Genomic DNA, 22,988 nt, shown 5'->3' with positions numbered 1-22,988 from the left:
CCATACTCACTGCATTGCGGAGGAAGTCCTTCAGCGTGCCCCCCTCAATGTACTCGGTGAGGAGATTCAGCTTCTTGTCCTTGTACAGCACACCAATGAACTTCAGCACATTGGGGTGGTCCAGGCTGCGCATCACCTTCACCTGCAAGCAGAGACATCCCACCCCAGAAAGTGAGTGGAACAAGTCCTGACAGGTCCATTCTGTGGTGAAAAACACTCCAGCGTTCAAAGTCCTGTTCAGGGATCACAGAGAAGGCTCAAACCCCAACCTTAAGGCAGTCAATGAACTGCTGCCTCGTCATTTCCATGCTGTGCAATTAACCTGATCTTAGTCTTTAAGGAGAGCACCCTTGAGTCTGGCTAACTTTTCAGAGTGAGAAACTCTCCAGAGCAGCTACTGGGTCTCGTGCTGTGTGTGTCAGGGCCACAACAGCAGTGTCAGGTGTTTAGGGAGCTGCCTTTAAGCTAAATCTGACTTTGAAAAACATGGTAGGCAGCCACCAAGAAAATAGTTTTGCTTAAATACAGCATGAGTCTTAAATATCTTACAGATATTGGCCCTCATCCTTTGTATTTATGCAGAAGGCTCAAGGGATAAATCCTTTATGTACTGCACAGCTCAATTTGCCTCTGACTGAAGCTGCTCTTATCACTGAAAAATTAATGAACTGGAGCTGAAGCAATGTCTATTGCCCAGTGTGAGTCACACTTGACTGCAGCAAACATTCAGCTCATGTCAGCTTTTCCCCATGCAATGTCTCCCTCCTCAGCACCTTCATTCCTGCCAGATTGCTGGCAGGATCTCTCTCTCTGGAAAAGATGGGAGAGTTCCACCACACTACTGGCTCAGAAGTTTTTTGAAATCCCGCTCTTACCTCTGTCAAGAAAGTCTTCTGTGTTTCCTCATCACAACGAATGAGCTCCTTCATCACCATCACCTTTCCTGTTGCTTTGTGAGTCACCTGGTGGAAACAAAACCCACAACTACAGGCAAGGTTCAAGAATACACAGCTCCAATGCTCCTGCAACTTCTGAAAAAGTGTTAACATTCCCCTCCATCCAGAGAAGAATAGAGATGGGAGGAAATTCAGAGCCCAGGGATCTACCAAAAACTGTGTGAAACTTCTCCTTTTGGAATTCACCAAAGATGCTGTATGTGAAACAGAAACTACCTAAAGCTGACAGAGGATCATGGAAAGAGCCAGAGGTGAAGGCTTCAGTTTGGGTAGCACAGGGCTGAGTGTGCACACAGGCTGCCAAAGCCTCCACACTGCTGCCTGCCTCAAAGTTCCCTTATGGAATGCATTTGTCCAGCGGGATGCTCACAGTTCTCACACTGCATTCTGCATCAGTGAAGGAATCAATGTTCACCTGCATCAGAAACCAAACCAAACAACCCAAAACTGCATTATAAATGCTTTGGTTTTATGGAGAATCTGAATCTCATACCCATGCAAGAGGAACTGGAGTGCACAGGCTGTTCAGTTAAGGTAGGAAGCAGTTAATTTTACCTTGCTCCTTTGGAGCAGTGTGTCTCAACCTGCAAGGAATGTCCTAGAACAGTGGAAAGCACAAAGAAATCCATCATAATAAGGTAATAAATTTCCTGGCTCTTGACATGGAAAGCATTTCCAGTTCCTCAAGAACTGTTTGCCTGTCTCCAGCTAGTTCCTGGCATTTTGCAGTATTATGGAGGTTTTTGTAACCAGCTCAGGCTTGCTTGCATGGGGTGCAGGAGTGAGTAGAAAGGGTCCAAATTCCTATGAGCACATTTTCCTGGAAATCCTCTCCTCTTTGTTTGCTTAACTTGGACAGCTCTGGCTCCCTGAGATCTCCAGGGAGCTAAACAACCACCTTGCCTCTCTGATCAGAGGAGAATTATGTGACCAAATACAGTACTTGCTGCATCACACCCAGTCAATCTGAAGCCTAAGGAATTTTTTTTTTTAAAAAGGTAGGAGGCAAAAAAGTCCTTTAGGAAACACCTAGAACTAAAATCCAGAACACATGACCCAGTTGTAGTATTTAGGAAGCTTATGAGTTCTTGCAAACACTGTGACACACTAGTTCTGTTTGGAGCCATGGACATAACAAAGCTGACATAGGTGGAATGTGAGTGCATGGAATAACACAGTAGCAGCAAGAGTACAATATTCTCCTGCTCCCATCTGAAATCAAGCATCCATACACAAATAATGAGCCAGGGAACACTGCATGTTTCAGCCAGGGATATGAAAGCCAAAGACATCTAATACCCAATGGTAAAGGGAAGTGAAGAGACAAAGGCAAGGCTAAGTGGAATTCTTAAGCTGACATACCAGCAAAACTGAAACAGGTGTCACATGAAACTCCATGGGGGCAAACTGAACTCCCAGAGCATGCACCAGAACAGGATAGCCATGGGGTAATTCGAGCAGAAAAGAAATGCCTTTGTGCCAGTAACTGCTGGGACACAGATGACAACAGCATGCGACAGAGCAAAGGTTCCACTTACCTGCACCTGTTATTTCTCTATGAGCAGAGGAGAAGAGAAATATGCTCATTAGTATGGGTCAAGCATTGGGTTTGTAGTGCTGGCTCATCACCTCCCATGGAAGCATGAGATGAACATGGTGGCTGGACACCTCAACTTTATACCAATGTACAGGGAGAAGTCCCAGCCCTTGGTGACTGCACTCTGAGTACTGAGGAGCTCACAGAACCTCAACAAGGCAGATGAAATTGCCTCTGATGCTGTCAGGAATGCTGGGATAGGAACTGCTGGAGTACCCTTAGCCAAGATCAGAGAGTTTAAATGCGAGAGAACTGCTATTGACTGAGATTAGAACTGTGAGAGACATGCAAGACCTGACCACTATCCCCACACTGAAAAGCCATTCAGGCTGTGCCAGGGTTCAGACATGGTTGCTACATCAGCCTAGCAAACCCCTGAACACTAAGGGTGGCTGAGAAATGCTGGGGAGCTGAATGCAGCTCAGCATAAGAAAGATGCTCGTAAGAGGAAGTGTAGCCTGTTCCCTGTTCTCCCCACCTCACCCAGGAGGCTGCTGTGACTGGCATTCTGGAGTACTAAATCTGACTCAGGACATGAACACGTGTGGCCAAGGCTGACATTCAAAGGGGACAAAGTCAAAACCATCTGCAGTCAGAGACACTCGTGGTCAGGGAATGAAACAGAAATGGATCTCAAAGCAAACCAGGAAAGATCCAATCACTATTGGCAAGGCAAAACCACCGAGACTGTGGTAAGGATGCCAAGACAGACAGAGATTGCAGTACTCAAAGTAATTGATGAATGTTTGAGGACCCCCCTTACCTTGATTGCTTGTCCAAAAAATCCTTTTCCTAGAACTTCACCATGAATCAGGTCACAGGGCCGGAAGATTTGCTGGGAGCAGCTGGAAGAGGAGCGCAGGGATTCAGAACGACTGATGTCACGGCTCAGGAGGAGCGGCTCCTTTGGAGAGCTGGGGCCGGGAGACTTAGAAATGCTGTTACTTCGCCTGGAAAACAAGGATGACAGGAAGATCAGGGAAGCTGCTGGGTAACCTTTGGTCCAGCATATCCCACCATTCACTGCTAAGGGACCAGTTTCTAATGTGCTCCAGTGCTTTTACTATCTCCAAAGCCAGATGCTCTCCCAGCACTGTGAAAGCTCCTTATGAATCCAGAGCAGCTTTCAATTCAGAGCTGCCTAACAATAACAATAACAACAACAACAACCACCTCTCCTGCACTAGCAGTTGAGGTGCAGCTCTGTGAACAGGAGGAGGAAACTGTGAAGACACATCACTTGCTATCTCTAAACAAAGTACTGGTAAAAGACTAAATGAGCAACTGAGTGCTCCACTCTTAGAAAGACTTTCCCAAGTCCCAGGTTTCAGCCAGATTCCCCTTAAGGACACGTTCTTCCCCAGTTATCTAAGGCTGGTAAAAACATGACCTTTACGTTTTCTGACTATGAAACTTAGTAGCTTCTCTCTGTTAACAGTAGAGCTCCTTATTTTTTATTAAGGAAAGTCTGTCATCCTGAAAGGGAATGGAGAGAGTATACCATCAACAGCAGAATCCAAAGGTCTCCATGACTTCTCCAGTGGTTTACACCACAGCTCACGTCAGAGACAAGCCGTGTCCCCACAGTCCTTCTGATCTTAAGGCCTAAGCTGCCCAGCCAGGGAGCACAGGGCAAAGGAGAGACAGGGCAGGGGCAGTGCTTCCAAGCCTTTACCTGAGGGAGCGTCGTCGGAGTGTTCCTTCCAGGTTCTCCTTGATGTCCAGTGGAGACAGGGAGCGTGGGGACATGGGTGTCTTTATGTGCGTGGGAAGACGCGAGTCCAAGCGAAGCCTGTCCAAGCGCTGCGACACAGGGTCGTGCTCTATCAGCAGCTGAAGGGTCTGGCTTGTCTTGCGAATCAGTTCCTCCACCTGAAATCAAACCAAAGGGCAGGCTAGCAGCAGGCAGGAGGAATGCAAATGACAGGAGACAGAGGAGACAAAGGGAATGCCCCTCAGGAATCAGAGGAAAGAGTTCAGTGAGATCATTCCATAGCTGTGGTTTAGTTGTGTGCACCACAACTGTCTACCAGACAAATCAGGCTGGCAACACACAAGTTCCTTATGCTATCCAAGACTTCTTTCTGGTCAGCTACAAGTAACCTATATAATAAAGATGTGAACAGACTGGAGAGGGTCCAGAGTGGGGCCACAAAGATGACTGAAGTGCTGTGAAGCTGCCACGTGAGGAAAGGTTGAGATAAGTGGGTGTGTTCAGCCTTGAGAAGGTTTAGGGGACACCTTATCACCACGTTCCAGTATTTAAAGAGTAGCTACAAAGAACATGGAGACTCCCTTTTTACAAGGAGTTACATGGAAAATACAAGGGGTAACGGGTACAAATTAATCCTGGAAAAATTCCAGGTAGACACAAAGACAGTTTTTTACAAAAAACAATCAGCCCTTGGAATAATCTCCCCAGCAAAGTAGTGGATTCCCCAACACTGGACACATTTATGTTTCAGCTGGACATAGTGCTCTAGATAGTGCTTTTGCAAAGAAAGATTAGACCAGATGATCCTTGAGGTGCTTTCCAGTCTGGTATTTTATGACTCTATTAAATACTTTTCTTTTTCTGAGAAGTGTTCAAAAACTACACAAGTTTCCACCTTGAACAGTGCTACAAAAAACAGCTTTGCAAAAGATTTTATCTGAGAGATGCCTTGCACTCCTCGTGTTCTCTTCAGCACACACAGTAAATAAAACCCTTGGGAAGTGAAGGTAATGGTGCCCCCCTTACACACTTGCAGCATCACCTGATATGTGTAGAAAGCATCTACTTGTAACTACAGACAGCAGATAGGTTTTTTGCAATGGGAAATGTCCCTAGGATCAGCTGGGCCCTTGTGTATTAGCAGTGCCTCTAAAAGGATCAGAAATGTGTACTTCACCAGCAGTACATGGGAAAGTCTTCACAGCCTCTCTGTCCTGTCACAGCCCTAGACTTTTCTTAGTAGCTCCCTTCACATTTGAATGCCACAAAATCAGGTCTGAATCCTCATTGCATTTCCATCTGTTACATTTTCCTCTCCAGCTGGAAGGCAAAGCTTGCCTTCATGTTTATTCCTCCTGTCAGCACGAGTACTAGTGGTGTACACACACTGTGTGTAGGGTGGGAGAACAGTGTCTGGAAAGAGGAGATGTAGGAAAGCAGAGGAGAAGGAGGCTTCAGAACAGAACTCTACCCACCTCCTCCACCTGTAACGTGCGAATGGGAGCTCCATTGATCTCCAGGATACGATCTGCAGGGTGGATGGCGTTTCGGACATCTGGGCTGATGTGCATCCTGTTAACTCTAAATATGGGATTTACAGTCTGTATGTGAAGTCAGTTTAGCCAAAATTATCAAAAATATGCTCCCCTTCATACTGGCATTTTGAAATAAAGCAACGCTAATCTACCAACATGGGGAGCTACCATCAGAACAAGTGCTTAGGTCTGAGCTGGTTTGGAGAGAGCTTTTCATATCACCAGTGGTAAAAGTTTAGTCCAAATGTTTTGTGTTCACTGAAGGAAACAGCACTGAGAGATACAATTATCAGTTAAGGTTGTCACAAGACTGAAATGAAGACCAAACACAAATTAGCCAACCTACATCCCTGTAATGCCAAGATTCCCTCAGGACAACAGTGCTGCAGGATTTTTACCAGCTGCCTCTGCACAGACAAGTACATTGTATAAAATCTGGTCATACTCACTCTTTCACCTGGACACCAGTGGCATAGCTGGAGCAGCCACCTTCAACAGACACAGAGAACCCCCTCTTGCCATCTGTGGCTGCTGGCATGGAGATGAGGGTCAGTGTATAAGGCAGCTGCTCACGCAGAGACTCAGTGGAGTGCTTTTCTATCATCGGTGTCAGCACAATCTGGTTATGGCATTTTCCACTGGAAGAAGTGAAGAAAGTCATTATGGCATGCCTCCCTGCCAAACTCACACGTCTGAGTTGTCTCACTGACCACAAGCCATAGTTTTAGTGTTTGCAGCACTCCTTCCTCCCTCCCTCCAAGGCAGCTTCCTGGCATTCCTCAGAGTAGCATTCGCCTGAACCACTCTGAGCCAGCTTACACTCTGCAAAAAGCAGCTCTGTGGCAAAGTGCAGCTCCTCTTACCAGTAGAGAGTGGAATGTTGCACCAGTGCATAAGTGTCTCCATCTTCGATGATCACTTTGCAGCTCATACAAGCAAAGCACTCGGGGTGATACTTGTATTCACCAGCCACCTACAGACAGAAAAGGGAGTAGCTTAGGAGGGCCAAAACCCATCAGCAGATACAGCTCCTGCTTTCCTCTGCAGCTAATGTGCTCATTCACATCTCTGAGGCAAGTGGCAGTTTTTAACTGGAGAGTTCTATTAGTCCATTCTATCTTTCCTGAGCCCCATCCATGGCACCTTGTTTGCAGAACTCCAAAATAAACACATCAACACTCTAAGCAAATCTCATGTCCCAGGAACCTCTGCTATATTTGGCAGCTGCTCAGCTATCAAAAATAGTCGATAGTCTGCTGCAGACTAGTAAACAAGGTATTAAACCTTCCTGTTCAGTTGCTCTTGGCAAGATAACTAATGTTACGCCTGAATTAATAAAGCTGAAAGGGCTTTTTTTTTTGGCAGACAGTGCACAAATTCAGATATTGAACCAGCCAGCTGACAGAAAAAAAAAAGTGCCAACTGAGACAAAAAATACCTTTAAAGAATATTTTTATTAATTGGTCTATTTTTCTATTTTCCTTATGAGAACTTCCTTTAGTTACATTATTATGCAAAGACTTTTGCAAGCAATGAGAAATAGTCTGCACATTTCTCAGTATTTCCTTTTGAGTTAGCAATCATATTACTGAGTACCATCCTGGTTTTTATTTAGACTCTAGAAAAATAATGTTTTTGTTTCATACTTGGCAGTTTTAAAGTTTAAATATTTGCAAGGCTTTGGCAGGAGGGGAACATTTAGGTGAGCCCATATTGTGCAGGAAGAGTTCAGTGCATTTGGGGCTAACACTACTCCAAGACCCCATCAGCCTGAAAAAGCACAGGTGGGACTTGGATGGCAACTTTCCCACAGCTTATCCTGAGCCCAGAGCTTTGACTCCACAGTGCAGTGGAAAATCCCCCCTGGAGACACTGAGGCACTGTGCTCCAGAAACTGAACAGATGTCCCCTGAATCACCTTTCTGCTTCTCAGCTCTGTACTTTTCAGCACTTGATTTGTTGATATGCTTCAGATCCCCTTCCTTTACCAGCTACCCCCATTCAAAATTAATTTTTATCTAGAAGATGCACAAAGAAACTTCATTTCTAATCTTTGATTAGAGATTAGAGTAACAAGGAGATTATTCCACTCAGTTTATTTGGCTATCTGAATACCTAAGATAACAACCAACTAAGTTTGAGGAGATGGAGGCAGGCACATCCTGCCTCCAGGCAGGAGTCCTTCAAAGTCCTTACCATCACAGGTCCAGTCATCAGCAGAGAGCAGCCATGGCAAGATTCCCCAAACTTCCCCCAGTAGTCTTTGTGACAGTACAGCTTCCCATCCTTCTCATAGTACCAGTTAGTGAGGGGATCCTGGCATTCAGAGCACCTTGAAGGAAACAAAGGAACAAAGTTCTAGTAGGCAACAAGTCACAAATCAACAGTCCTTTCCTGCATGGAGAACACAGACATTCAGCAGCAGCTCACCACCAGGTTTGCCAGTTATGGATGTAATAAACCCTTCCACTTCCCAGTGCTCTTTGGACTGAAAATTAGCACCAAACCCAAGGTTTGTAAGGAGAGGTGGATTCAACCAGTATAAAGAAAAAGAAACTTCCAAGGTTTAAAACAAATCCCACACATTGAAACACATCAGTGGGTTTATAAATATTGCTTTGTAAATTTTACTCCACTGCTTTCTCCCTCTTTCTGGATGCAAGTTTCCAGCTGCAAAGCTGCCCAGCACAGTGAGAGCTCTGCCCTGTTTCTGCTTAGTGTTTCTACAGCATCACCTTTATGCCAGAGCACCTGTCTCCTCAAGCCAGTTTAGGAAGTGGGACAGAGAGGCAGGATCCATTTCCCTTTGAAATGCAAAGCCAGATTTGCACCAACCTGTCTGGAAAGCTTTTCTATTGTTCTGTACCAAGGCCTCTCCCAAAAGGTAAACTGCAGCGCTCTGCATTTGAGGGAGAGTTTTCAAAGTAGTTCATCCCCTGAGATCCATATACTTACTGCATCCACCAATTAACTGTGATGAAAATCCACCTCTCCCAGCCAATTGCTCTCCCTTCTGCTGATCACAATGCATGAAAAAATAAACAAGCAACCCACCAAAAAAACCTCAATAAAACTAATTCTCTGATTTCATGAAGAGAATCCCCAAATTCTTCACCTCTCAGCCTCTATTTCTACAAGAAACCATTATTAATCGTCTGTCTACAGCCTTTCAAGAAACAAACCTCCCCTCTCAAAAAAAAAAATAATATCAAGGAAAAAAATGCAGCAATTCTACTGCAGATACCTTTTTAGCAAATCACAAGCAGAACCCAGGCTTGCTGAATATAAAATAAATCTGCCTCAGCAAGATGCACTGGGCAAGGGAGTTTAACCTCAGCAGCATGGAGGTGTGACTTACTGGAGAGATAAGGCACAGACAGGAGTTGCATCAGTAAGGATTATTCCATTAGCCCTGGGCAGCATGTTCTCAGACTTTAAAAGGAAAATGAGTCTGGCACTGGCCATTTCTGAGCACACAATCCAAAGCAGGTTAGTCACCAATAACTGGTTCAAACAAACACCGTGAGGATCAATGCTGTCATCAGTACAATGTTTTCCCAAATGTGAGAAGATTTTCTTCTGTGCCCTACCCCACCACCTGTCTCAGTTTCTGAGGGGAGCCACAGCAGTGGGATGGGGGTTCAGGTGGGTGTCCCTCCCTCAGCACCCAGTGTGCTGGAGTCTGCCAGTGGCACTGGAGGAGCACTATTCACATGCTCCCAGGGCTAAGATGAGAGCCACAGCTGACTTCACCTCTCACGAGCTTCCTGAAAACTTATCTGTGCCAAAGCCAGTCCTTGTAAACTCCAGCAGCTTGCAATGAGTGTGATGAGATGTGAGGCTGGTCGTGCTCCAAGAGAGCACAGAGAGAGTTATTTGCTCCACCTCAAGAGATTGCAAAGCAACAAGGTAAAGCTGCTTGTAAGCAGCTTTAGGGAAAACCTCATGGAGTATTCAGTGCTGTACCCTCCCCTCAGGAAGATTGCTCCTTAAAATGTATTTGGCTTCTACAGTGCTTGTTTTCCCAGCTGAGGAGCATCAAATCCTGTCCCCCCTCCAAGTGATGGGAAAGAACTCCAGCATATGCAACAGGCCCTGCCAATTTTGTGTGAAGCAGAGGTAACAGTAATTTAAGACTGCTGTACATGGTACATACATCACTAGAGCCCCAGCCTGGGGGCACTGTCATGGTTACACCCTGCTCCTGGTATGCAAGAGACCCAGAGGGCATCCCAGTGCATTCTGCCTTAAACCACTGGCCTTTGGCTTCCATTTGCAGTAAATACCCCATGCTGAATGAGCAAATAGGTGAGTGGGAGGGAAAAAAGAGCAAGTGGAGACTAACAGCAAAGATTTCTATCATTTTGTGGCAGGAACATCTGGCTCAGCTTGGGCAAATGGGATCCCTCAGACTTATCCAACTCCTCCATGCATGCCTGTACCAGTGTGTGTGCTCCAGGAGTGATTACATCTTCAAACAGGGAGCTGTGACCAGACCTGCACTTGGGATGCAGACAGCAATGCTGGAGACTGCTTCACCAGGATTTCAGGACTTGACTTTCTATGTTCTCTCCACGGAGGTGGGTCACTTATTTGTTTTTAAGCACATCACCTTTCCCTTCTCACTCCTCTTCAATTTTACCTTCAACCCCTTCCTTTTTCTCCTTAAAGTAAAATTTCTGCAAATGCAGTACAAACTGCAATTCTGTTTAGGTGGTCTCCACGGGATCATGTACATTTGTTTTCCCTTTACCCTTCCTCTAGTACTAAATGGTTTGATTCAACCTTATTGCACTTAGTTAAGTTTGCTTCCATCCGGAAATAAGCACTGGTATCTAATTTGGAACACACCCATAGCAAAATGAAGGTGAGGAGGTGGAGCCAGCAAGCAGTCAGTTCTCTGCTATGTAATTAAACAAATCTGGGCAGGACAAGTTTGCAGCTTAAGGCTCAGAACCCCACCCTGGGCAATGAGGCAACAGGAACAGAGCAAGCAGCCCTGGAGAGCCTGGATGCTGGAATGGGTCTAACTGGCTGCTCCCTTAATCCCTGCCAGGAACAGGACACGGCTGCAGCCCATGCTGCCAAAGCAGCACCTTTGTTACTTACCATGCAAGCTGTAACCTTGGAAAGGCTTAGATATGGCAGGTGTGGGAAACTGGCTGACAGCACACAGGTATGGCTTCAATGCCTTCACCAAATGATAAAAGCATCACATGATTGTTCCACAAGGCTCTCATTGAAGAGATATGTCAGAATTTTATCCCAGAAGATACAAGAGTTGCCATTTCTTCCTCTCCCTCCTCAGTGGAGCTGTGCCTTTGCACCAAGGTTCACATCAGCTGAGACAGGAATGCAATTACTGCTACAAGTATTAAGGAAGCTAACCTTTGCCAGTCACCACAACCAAAAGAAAGGAGTATGCCATGCTACTCTATCTTTTATAGATTAGAAACCACTAATCTTCTCCTAGATTGTTTGCTATTCTTATTACAGAGCAGCAAACAATGGTAATCAAGTTTCATGGAGGACGGGTAACAGCCATACCTGACTTCCTCTTGCTGCACAGGCACCATTTTCTGAGCTACAGAACCATGCTCCAATTATACAGAACAGACATTATAATCCTTCACTTTCCAGCTTTGGCTATACAGAATAAATTAATCTGCCTCCCACAGCCTTCCTCCAGGAACCGCTGGCAGCATCTGGGTGCAGAGCTCAGCCCTCGTGCTCTGAAGCACAGCAAGTGCAGATAGAGCTCACAAATCACTGCTCCATGGACTCTTGGTTTTGTGGGGGGTGGTGGGAGGATCAGGTCACAACAGATAACCAGCCTAGTTTCAGTTGAAAAGCAGCACCGGTGCCTGGTGGCATCTCTTTTACAGCTAAATGAAAGCCAATACCTTCACGGAAGCAAAACCTTCCCTGGCAGTGAAGAGACAGATCCCTTCATGAAGGGCTCATTAACAAAATGCCCCCCTCACACACACTGTCAGGCCAGATCAGTTACTGCTGCCAGGCTCGGGAGAGTGGTTCCAATTCTGCAGGCAGGGCAGGGAGAGGACGGTCCCAGAGCTGCAGAATAAAGCATTGGCCCAGCCTGTAGCTCACCCAGAGGCTTACTCACCAGGCTTAGCAGCAGTGTGTGCACTGGCTACGTAAGAGACACCAGACAAGGAAGAACAGATGTGAGAAACAGACTACTAGAAAGACAGAGTGCCTAAGCTCTGACTATGCAAAGCCATTTCCACACACTCAGGAGAAGGTGTATCCATGGCTTAGCATAATATCCTACACATATTACAAATAATGAGCGTCTGCTCACTTTCCTTCTTCTGAAAGCAGCTGCTGTTTCAGAAAGCTGCCTAAAGAAGCTCAGCAGCCATGCAGTAGTATTTACTCCTATCCCAGACTGTTTTACCAATAGGCTCCTTACTCCCAAACCAGTACAAAAGTGTTTGCACGACAGGATCAATAACAAGCAAATCCCAGCAGAGGCGATAGGAGGGAAGACAATGAAAGTGCAAGCTGTGCCTTTCTTTCCTCATCCATCCACCTAATCAGCACATCAGTGTCAATCACCAGCCTGGCTCTGTTCAGCCCCACTGACTTTTCTCACTGTGGAGATGAAATGCAAAGTGTTGTTCTGGAACTATCGCCTTTCTCGATTCTCATTTGTTCAACTGGACCAAACTGATTAAAAGCTGAATTAACCAAGATATCACAGAAGAATCCTTTCCATGTAAGGGAAGTGTGCTGCTCATCTCTAGTTACCTGCAAAGTGCCTGATTTCTTAAACAGGATTATGTGCTGCCTTGCTGGAGATTACATCACCTTCCTGAACTCCCAGAGCAGCACCTCACCTCACCCAGTCACAAGGAGCTTTGGAAGAGAAGCAGCAGCAGCCACATTAATCTCATTCCTCTGCTGGTGAGCAAAGCACAGGGGCACAGGGTACAGTGCACATGGAGGGCTCTCTGGAAGGCAGCCTGCCTGGCTGTGCACACACTGGAGCTGTTCCCTCGAACCAGGGAGCTGGGAAGGGACTGGCAATAGGAATATCCCGTCACCCCCTCAAAGCAACGTGGGATCCCAGTTTGAGGCTGGCTGTTTCTGGCACACGAGCACCTCATTCCTCCAGCCTCACACACTGACTGCCTGGGATGGCATCGCAGGGGGGAAACCACATTCCGGAGGCGCACGGCTAATCCTGTGCAAGACTTACCGAAAGGGATCCTTGGGAGCGAAGTAAGCTGGAGCAGACAAGTAACTTCCCATCTTCAACACTGGATAAACCGGATCAGCCACAAACTTGTCCAACAGCCTCTGAACAGCTCTGTTCTGCCAACATGGCAGCAGCCAGTGCTCATTTACTCTTGCGCTGATTCAGATACTTCACCTCCCTTTGAAGCTGCTCAAGGAATGCCAGGTTTCTCGGCTGCTCATTCCTTTTCAGATTTTTCCTGGCTCCCATCGCTATAACCATCTTCTCCTGCACTCAGCAGCAGCAGCAGCTCGGAAAGGACAGAATCACTGCTAACCGGGCTAGTGGGACATGCTGCTGCAGTAGTTGTGCGAGCTCTGCCGCCTGCTAACCACTGGCAAGTTTTCCCTTCTCTGGTTCCACCCAAGGGTGGGAGGGGAGGAGGAGCCATGGCAGGCGGACAGCGGCGGCTGCAGAGCCTCAGCAAGCTCTGCTCCTTCACAGGGGTGGAGCTCTGACCCAAAGAGGGGCTGTGGATCTAGTGCTGAAAGAGAGCAGCTTTGGCCAAAGAATATAAGCACACACACGTGAAACTTGTCTTTGCAGCAGGCGCACGTTCTAATGGAGCAAAGACGGCAAAGAGCCGCCTCTCCAAGTATCTCTAATTAACAATATACATTCCTAAACCCTTCACAGTGAGTGGGGTTACCCTGCCTTCACAGCACCTACAATCCGTTCACCCTGCTGCAAGAGGTAACTCACAATGTGCTTCATCCAAGAAAAAACTACTTTCTTTCCAATACTGTTTCGAGAGATCATTACAATCCTTTAACTCAATCCTCATTTCCTGAATGGAAGCTGGGAAATGCAAATCAGCATAGAGTACTCTCTCCAGCTCACAGCACATGCAGTTGTATCACTGTGCTTCTCTGAAGCCAAGCATGATCTCTAGTGACCTAATCAGCTAAAGCTGCTTTCAAGACACTCAAAAATGCAACAAACACATGCTGCTGCACCAAGCCCGCCCATTTTTGTACAGTCAGCAAAGCCTGGCATGCCTGAACACAGCCTGAAAACCGTGCTCTGTTCCAGAGGCAAGAGTACTCTAATGTGCTTTTCCTGGAGATGCTCGTCTCAGCTGGCACACTGTCCCAGGGGCTGGAACAAGGCAGTCTTGGCTGCAGATTTGACAGCTGCTGCTTGCTGTTCAAGTACGCAGAAACATAGGCAGCTTTTTGTGTTCTTTTTTTCTCCTTTCTTTAACTTTTTTTTTTTTCCATTTAACTTTTAATAAGCAGCCAACTTTCTGAAGGGAAAAAAAAAAAATCTTCATTTTCCCCATTCAGTGTAGTTGATAAGCTTGGCTGTAAAAGTGCAGTGAAGCCTAATGCTGCAGAGCCCGATGTGCTTGTCAGATCCAGCACGGGTCTAATTCCCTCTGACATTTCACACAGCTCTACTGGAAGCAGCAACACGGTGAGTCTGTGTCTAGGAATGCGCTCTGCTCTCCCACATGCTCTGGATGTTGCGTGCAGAAAAGGGGCCAGCGCTCGCAATCCTGCGCTTCCCTGGCTATCAGCACCTCAGCACCCGCTCACCTCCGAGCAGCCCCAGCACCTACACACAAAAGCCTTTCCCATCAATCCTGCTGCCATGGGCTCAACGCCCTCCGAGGGGCATTCCATGTGACCTCATAAATCCCAACTCTTCAGACAAAACCTTTGAAGATTTGATCCACAGATGTGATAAACAGCCAGCTAGTCTGTGAATGAAGCCAGTAGATAAAGGCGAACATCAAAGTAATAAAAACCACCCAGACAGCTAAGCAACTAGGAAAGGATTTTAAGGCTTCCTTAAAGCCAAAGGACACATAGTCAAATTATGACTATTTAAACAGGAAATTTCTTATCAAAATGATTTTATTTCTGCAGCAAGGCCCAGCAGCAGCAGCCAGTAAGTTACTTTGGCTACACAGAAATGTCTTGTTACTTCTTGCTTTTTCTGTTGTCTCTATGACCTATTTGAGAACACAATGTCTCTGATAAAAGGGCTCTGGAAAAGGTGTTAATGTGTTCATACATTCTAGATCTGAATTCCTGCCAGAATGACTGTACTTCAAAAATGTTGATAACAGGTGTGTGTGGGGAGGGGGGGACGACATTTTGTAATTTTACTGATACCATCTCTGGGGGCCAAAATGCATGGGAGTAAATTCCTTTTTCACCAAGTAAAGTCAGACATCAGCAACTTCTCTCCTGCAAATGCTGACAGCATTTCCACTACAGATAGTCATCACAGGGGGAGCTTTTTTTCCTCATTATGGCTTAGAACTGCACAGTAACTTTTGCCAGAAAGACTATAACTAACAACTGAAAAGGAACACATTAAAAACCTTGACAATGATTTACATGATATTTCTCACCGAGTCTCAGCCATTACAGATTTATGCCCACAGAAATGAATCACACAGCTGTTGTACTATTCCAGTGATGAATACCTGGAGCAGGAGCTGGGCAGCCTCTGTGCACTCTTTGCCACACATCCCGTGCTGCTCAATAGTGTATCTGCAGAAAGATGTGTTGCTCAGCCCTAAGATACACAAACTTACCCTGGCACAGACTGACACTTCCATATGTGTGGGATTGAGGGAAGAGGAATCTGCTTGGTGCCTGAAGAGTTTGCAGCAAGCCTTTCCTTTAGCATGGGCGCAGCTTGGAGGCATTCCAAATACCTCAGTGCAATCCCAACACCTCATTGTATTTCCAAGGCACTTAATGTGTAACACGTGCTTTGCTGCTGTTGAAAGACAAGAGTCAGCTCCTGAAACCAATACAGCCAGCTCCTGAAACCAGCACCGTTTGGATGAACAACACTGTGATGCTTCTCAGTACCTCACACCACCAAGTTTTTATTCCCACCACTCTTGCCTGTTAGCTGCAGCCCTCCTGAATGTGTGGGGGCTGAGAAGCGAACCAAGGAAATTCAAACCCACTGAAACTTCATGGGTTATATAGGGTTTGGGAAGCAGTGGCTTCTGCTCTGTAAACGCAGCAGATACAACAATAAGACTGGCACTTTCACCACTGCATCCTCACTCCTCCTTAACGTGCTGCTCTGTGAAGAGCAGGAGCTCCTCAGGAAAGGATCCTGCTTCACTCCTGTGAGAGCCTACCGTATTCTGGGCTGTGTGAGTAATTCTAATTACCTTGAACTAATAATGCTCGGTAACAGTGCCCTAAAGGACAAGCTGCCAATTCAATCAAAAGAAAGTTTGGATTGGAATGCCCCATTCCTCCTTAAATATAAGGGCTGGTCATTGATGCCCTGTATCCGATAGATTCCCCTGAGGAATTCGGCCACCTGCAAAGTGCTTCATTGTTCCTTTGAATGTGTAAACTCTTGAAGGGTCATAGTGATCTGTATGCCAATAGGCAACTATTTCTCCCTGAATCTGATAGTGAGCTCCTGAATTTCAATGCTGAAGATACCACCAAAGGAACATTCCCAGGAGTCTGCAGGATTAGGGAAGAGTTCTCACCTCTGAGGCCCCTATCATTAACTTTCTGTAACTTCGAGAAACTGGAGAAGAAAGGGGAGATTTTTATCTTCCTGCTTCTACCTTAATTCAGCTGCCTTTTATTACTACTGCTCTTTCCCCTGCTCTCAAACTCAGCTGCTGTGTGTATAAACCTGCCTTGTGCTCACAGGTGAAAAAGCTAAAGGAAAATTCAAGGTACCAAACATCCCACAATTTAAATCCCTCCTAATACACACCTCTGCTTACAACTTTATTTGTGCTTCAAATCCTGTTCAACCATTTGTCCTTTGGGGAGGGAGCTGCTTTTGGAAAATAAAAGCCTGTGCCAAAGAGATTGAACTGACAGAAGTGATCTAAAGTCAAGGAAATACAGTCTGGAGAAAAAACTAAGTCCACTAAATCCAGGCTTCTGCCTTGTATGAGGGACGACTGATGGGAGACAAAATCTGCTTTCTGACAGGGGAAGGCTATGTGGATAACAGAAGAAAAAGCTTGTTTTCTTGTTTTTCATGAAGATGGCTAGAAGAAATGGATTTAAATTGCAGCACGGGATTTCTGAAGATAGCAGACAGAAGGTTCTAACCCTGAGGATAATGAAGTTCTAGCAGTCAGTCTGGGAGACCAAAATCCTACAGTCACTGGAGATTGTTAGATTACCAATTTCTTGATCATCCCTAAGCCACAAAAATTACTTGCTTTAAATATAAGTTGATAATAGATATACTAAAAACATAAACCAGATTTATAAAAATGCCCTCAAAAATCATCAGTTTATCCTGCACCCCCAGACCAGGTTTAATTATATATAGTCTTCATACAAATTTACCTGGCTTGCTTTTTCCCTGCCCCCAAATGTAAAAAGAATTGAAATGATTTACTAAGTTTTGCTGAGAAAAAAAAATATTTCAGTAGCACACAAAATATGGCATTTGGTATAGAAAAATCCCATCTTTGTAAGACAATCAAATCACTAGAACTGGGAAATTAGTGTTTGTCTTTCTGTTCAGTAGGCTGGAGTTTAGGACACACCCCCTTGGATCCATGGATAGCTAATCCATGTGCTCTCTAATCCAGTGCTCTTCAAAATCCTCGTGATTTTTCAGCTTTTAATTAACTGGTTTGGGTATAAACTAAATGGTATATTTTAAATCTGTGACTGTGAAATCAGCAGCAATCCATCACCTTCTGCTACTTTTGAAGATCTGTGAACAATTTTTCTGGTTTTGGCTTTTTGTTGAGATTTCTGCAGCAAGCCAGTGTTGCTTGGCTACTTAAATTAGGTTTATTTTATAGACCACAGTACTAGACATGCTCTGTTATTTCATGGTTAGGAAGGAACTGAGCCTCAGCTGTCTTCCTTCCTAAAAAGTGCTTAAGCACCCTGCTACAGTAGTAATTCCTGCCACCATTTCCAATTATTTTCTTCCTATGTATCCATTTCCATCTGGATGTTGTCTACAAGCTTGATCTGAATTTGTGGTTTTCAAATAATCAAAACTGGATTTTTAACAAATATCATGTCCTTATGATCAAGCCATACAGCTGTGTCTGGGTCTTCTCATTCCATCCTACTCCAATTCAAATACACAATATCCCTACAGAAAGTGGGGATTGTCTTTAATTTCATTTGTCATTAAGTGCAGAAAAACAACACAAAACACCAAAAATAAACTCTGGTAATAATACTTTATTTAAAAGTATAATTCAAGGCATTACCTTCTATCTTGCAATATGGGAAAAAGTTGGGCTGAAAACAATAAAACCAGCAAGCTCTTGGTAAAAAAAACAAAACTCTTCAAATAATCTCCTGAGGTAAAAGTGATCCAGACCTAGGAAAAAGGCACCTTTTCACTTCTGTCATTCCCTTTCTTGGTATAATGTTTGAAGTTCTGTGCAATGTAATTTCCAAATCCAGTCAAACTGTGAAAAGCAATGACCTTTGAAAGTGTGTGCTGTCTCAACAGAATTCAGAGGCACAAAAGCACATTCAGAGTTAATTCACAACAGACACTGTGACAGAAACATCTAAGAAACCTCCTCAGCCAGATCCAACCCATCAGATTCAAGCCTAAGGAACCAGCTGGCCAAAGAACAGCCTAAAATATCCAAGATCTACAAACAGGGATTTGCTCTTCCCTCAAGCCACAGCAGAGAAAATGCAGGTTTTAGAGACAAAAGCTCCTGTACATGCAGTTTGAGGAAGGAGGGAAGTGACAAAAACTTAAATCCTCAGAGACGCTCATGTACGTCAGCTCCTGCCAGCGCCAAGCCTGACCAAGAATAAACAGAGCTAACGAGCCTGGAGCAGTGCCAATCAGCATTAGAGAAATTATGTGCCAGGCCAGGGAGTCAGCTAATCCACAGGAAGACTGTAAAAAACACTCCACAAGAGCTGCCGGAACTCACAGCTACCAGCTGCCAAAGCCTCCTACCCTTAGAGGCATTTTAAAGTTTGGCTTTGGGATATCAGGCACAAGACTACTGCTCAGCATGGTTTAGGGACAGCAGAAGGAAAGGAGGAACACAGTGTGAACTGGAAACTTGTTTTCATGTACAGTCCTACCCTGGAACTAGGAAAAAGGGGAGGGCAACTTCCTTTCCTGCAGGTTCCAACTGTTCAATGAGCACAGCAGCCTCGGAGACTGCTCAAGCTCACCAAAAGCACAGAGCACAAGAAGTGCATCAGCAAATGCAAGAAGTGACTACACAGCTCAGAGAAAGGCTGGTGTCATCATCTGTATAAAACAAACCAGCCCAGAACCAACAGCCAAACTTCCATTATACAATATCACCTAAGAAAATAAATTCTCTGTCAACTGTCCCAAAGGCAGGATTTGCCTCCAGCTCAGCTGTTCCTCACCTCAACAGCCCAACAAGAAGAAGCACCAAGACATTTGCAAATCAAGACCCACAAGAGAAATACATCCAATGGCAAGAGGGACAAGACTTTCCAGCACACATGGCTTGGGGTTTGGCTGCTGGCACAGTCTAGGGAAGCTCAGCAACAGGATACTAGTCCTTCAGGGAGAAGAGAAAGCCAGGATTAAGAAAAGCTGCTTCATTATAGCTAAACACGAACACTAAAACCAACAGAAATCCAAAATACTGGGATTTGTCATGATATCAAAGTGTAATTGTGATTATTAGCGTGTCACTGTAACAGCATTTTCCAAGTCAACTGAGCCTGCACTGCTTTGGCAGCACGAGATGCTTTATTTTTTTTTAAATATACCAGTAACAATCCTCATTTCAACAAAGTTGGGGTATTTTGTTGGGGTTTTTTTCTGTTCTTTAAACAAGGACAATAGATGCTTATTTTGGCACAGAAAACATTCCTCCAGAACCACACTTTGGCTTCCTTTCCCCCCGTTTTCTTTAACAGTATCCAAAATATTAGCCTCCCTATATTCAAGCCAACATAGAAGCCAGTAGAAGCTGCAGCTACTCAACCCCTCTCAAAAATACAGACACCTTCAGAAATGTGATTCTGGAGCATGAAAACTGGACTGAGTATCCATGGAACACCAAAAAGAGGCATTATTTCCTACCAGGAAAAAGCATGGCAGACATCCCTTTTTGTCCTTGCTGACAGCAACATTATCTAACAGATTTCATAGGTTTGTCTGTCTTAAGTCTGGAAAGGAGAGAAGGCAAAAGGCAAGATCTCTCTCTTCCCTCCTCTCTATCAGCACCCTGATAACACCCTTGCACCTACCACACATGGAAAAAGCAACAGGCTGTGCAAATTGCCTGGGCACTGCTTTGGAATGCTGCAGAAGACAAATATGTAACCCATGGCTTCTGCCACCACCAGTAAATCAGAGCTTTTATTTGCACTTTATCTGTATCTTGTTTGCATCAGCATGTCCACACTCTGCCAGGCAGTGTCAGCTGCTGCTGGGACTGGATGTTGTCCCCGAGGTAAGGCCACAAACAAGAGCTCAGAACAGGCACAGAGATCACTGCAGGAGTTCCCAGCTCATGCTGCTACTTCACCACCAGGTCCCAACCAGCAGAACCAAGGAGGGTTTAAAGGAGGCTGAAGCTTTACCTACCTGAAACAGGAAATGTGCCAAGCTTCATTGACAGTCTTGTGGAGGCGCTGCCCAGCAGCAATGCTGTCCCCACATCCCAGACATCTCCAGACTTCTTCACCTGCATGCAGCAATAAGGGGACAAACAGCAACCAGTTTACATCAGAGAAAACAGAGATTGGTACATCCTTCATAAAGAACAACCTTAAATTAAGGGACTGACAGGAAAGCCTTCCCACATGGAAAACTGCAGGCAGTCTACAACCCCAGAGTGGGAGCTCCCAAATCAAAATGATATCTTGTGTATATGTATATATATTTTTCTCCAGACGTGACAGCTGGTCCTTCACATTCTGCAGAAGAAAAAAATATGACTTTTCATATAAAACAGTTCAGTTACAGCTCTGTCAGAGATTTCAGGAAGGCAACACCAGTCTAGTACAATTCCAAGAGAGAACCATGCTAGGCCAGGAAGCCATGCTACTGCTTCCCCCACAGCACTGACTCAGCACATAACGTTTGCTCTCATTTGTATAATTAACTGGATTTCCCAGAACTGAAAGAAAGGAAAGGCAAACTTTATTCAATAGAGAACAACTAGACTACCAGGAAGGAATTACACTCTTGAATGAATATTCCCATAGAGACTGCACAGCCAACACCACACTACTGTCAGACTTAAGAAGGGGGTGTGATGCTACTGGCCTATTGCCCTTTCAGAAAACACTTATAATAGTTATAATGGAGCTATAATAGTTTTTGCTAGAACTGCCAGAGAGCCCCAGAGAGAGCTGGTTACTTAGATGCAAGCAAACTAGGAAAACAGAATGAAAGCTTGTGCACAAAGAACATTTGGCACACAAATAATTGCTATCCAAAATCCCAAGGGCAGTGCAGACATATTAGAGAGTCAAGAATCTTAGTTCAACACAGGATGGCACATGAAATGTGTCACAGAGCAGAGCAGATCCCAAACCTGTCCTTCCTGCTACCAACAGTTTGCTTGCAGCAACTCTGCATTAAAGAAAAAGGTGCACTTAGACAAGGAAAACCACAAACCACAAACTTCCCTTTTCCAAAGAATGGTACAACTTGGTGGTTGCTTAGGCAAGTTAATATCACTGTTAAGTTCCTTGAAACTACATAAAGCAGAAACCATCAGCCTTCCATGCACCTTTACCCCACAGTGGAGGTCAAGGACAATGTTTAAAATTAACCAATATGAAGATCTTGCACTTTTTACATGAATAGCTGTTTCAGGGTAAAAACCATTTGCTGCTTAGCTACAAGCACCACTATCACCACAGAGCAGCAGCACCCAGAAAGGTTTCCATGCAGACTGTAAGGCTCAAAGGGTTCCTTTAAATGTGACGAGGGGTGCAGGTTGCTACTGCAGTTCCCAAGTGTGCATCAGCTCCTGTGCCCTCCTGCTAATCCAGAAGACAAGAACTCCACCTGAGCTCAGACCTGCACAGCAGAGTAAAGGCTGGGAGTACCTTGGGAAAACCTGACCCTACCTGTGTTGTCCTTTAAAACAAATGGCTTTTAGCACACCAAACGGGCTTGGGAATAAAGGGCAAAGTTATGTGTGCCTGTGCCTCCATGCACAGGCAGCCAACGCTCTCCTCTCCAAGAGGGGCAAGCCCTGGAAGTCAGCTGGACTTCTGAAATAGCTGCAGGCCAAAAACACCTGCAAATCAAACATTCTGCAGCTCCATCCCCTCCCCATTCAGTGTCACCAGCACAACACACACGTGTCAAAACGGTCTGTGGATCCTATTAAAGACATTTAAAGATCAATGACTATACCACAGCTGACTAAAAGCAACAAATTATTCCCCGACCATTTTACAGAATCTGACCCATCAGCTTCAGAACTCCACGAAGCAGTCACCTACTCTCGGCTGAAGTACTACATCTGTTTAAATGTACCCAGGAAGGCTGAATAGCTCACGAACGGAAACGAACAGTCCTCAATCCAACAGAAATTGCTTCAGTATGCAGGAGAAACGACGGAAATGAACAAAACAGAGCAGGAAACAGCGCGAAGGAAACGCAAACGGACATAATCCATGTAACAGGTCTGTCGAGCTCCCCAGGACGGGCGGAATGTGCCAGCGAGGAGCAGCCGCAGTGGCCCCGGCGGTACCACAGGGTGGGGGTGAGTGGCACCGGCCGGCCCCGCGGGCACCTGCGCTGCCGGAGCCCGTGCGGCTGCTGCCGCCTCGGGCCGTCCCGCGGGTCTCACTGCACCGGGGCTGCCGAGAGCCGCCGGGAACCCCCGGGCCGCGAACCGGCTGTGCCACCCGCTGGAGGGAGCCGCGGGCCGGCTCCAGAATGCGCCCCAGCCGCGGACTGACGTCCGGCCGGATCGCGGGCTCAGGAGGCAGCGGCCCCGTCGAGCCCCGCG

The 22,988-nt window shown here is 45.6% G+C and overlaps 1 protein-coding gene and 1 long non-coding RNA gene across 4 annotated transcripts in view; one reads left to right on the top strand and one right to left on the bottom strand.

Moving 5' to 3' along the window:
- The window catches only part of LIMK2 (LIM domain kinase 2), a 32,495-nt gene that overhangs the window by 7,710 nt on the left and 1,797 nt on the right, over window positions 1–22,988 (bottom strand). Inside the window, exons 2-10 of one of the 2 annotated variants that reach the window (XM_033518139.1) lie at window positions 20,600–20,699; window positions 7,999–8,134; window positions 6,666–6,775; window positions 6,252–6,440; window positions 5,743–5,848; window positions 4,229–4,425; window positions 3,317–3,503; window positions 876–962; window positions 11–142 (exon numbers count right to left, since the gene is read on the bottom strand). In XM_033518139.1, coding sequence (XP_033374030.1) covers window positions 11–142; window positions 876–962; window positions 3,317–3,503; window positions 4,229–4,425; window positions 5,743–5,848; window positions 6,252–6,440; window positions 6,666–6,775; window positions 7,999–8,016 — 1,026 coding nt within the window. In that variant the 5' untranslated portion in view covers window positions 8,017–8,134; window positions 20,600–20,699. Of the gene's footprint in view, window positions 1–10; window positions 143–875; window positions 963–3,316; window positions 3,504–4,228; window positions 4,426–5,742; window positions 5,849–6,251; window positions 6,441–6,665; window positions 6,776–7,998; window positions 8,135–13,027; window positions 13,423–20,599; window positions 20,700–22,988 lie in introns of those variants that run through there. The other variant, XM_015643603.2, reaches the window with a different exon arrangement.
- LOC117245181 overlaps window positions 22,657–22,988 on the top strand; it is a 12,489-nt gene continuing 12,157 nt past the window's right edge. For both annotated transcript variants that reach the window (XR_004499545.1, XR_004499544.1), the window contains exon 1: window positions 22,657–22,739. This is a non-coding gene — a long non-coding RNA (uncharacterized LOC117245181). The remainder of the gene's footprint in view (window positions 22,740–22,988) is intronic.

This window comes from Parus major, chromosome 15 (genome assembly GCF_001522545.3).
Source record: "Parus major isolate Abel chromosome 15, Parus_major1.1, whole genome shotgun sequence".
Lineage (NCBI taxonomy): Eukaryota > Metazoa > Chordata > Aves > Passeriformes > Paridae > Parus > Parus major.
This window is presented reverse-complemented; position numbering and strand designations above follow the sequence as displayed.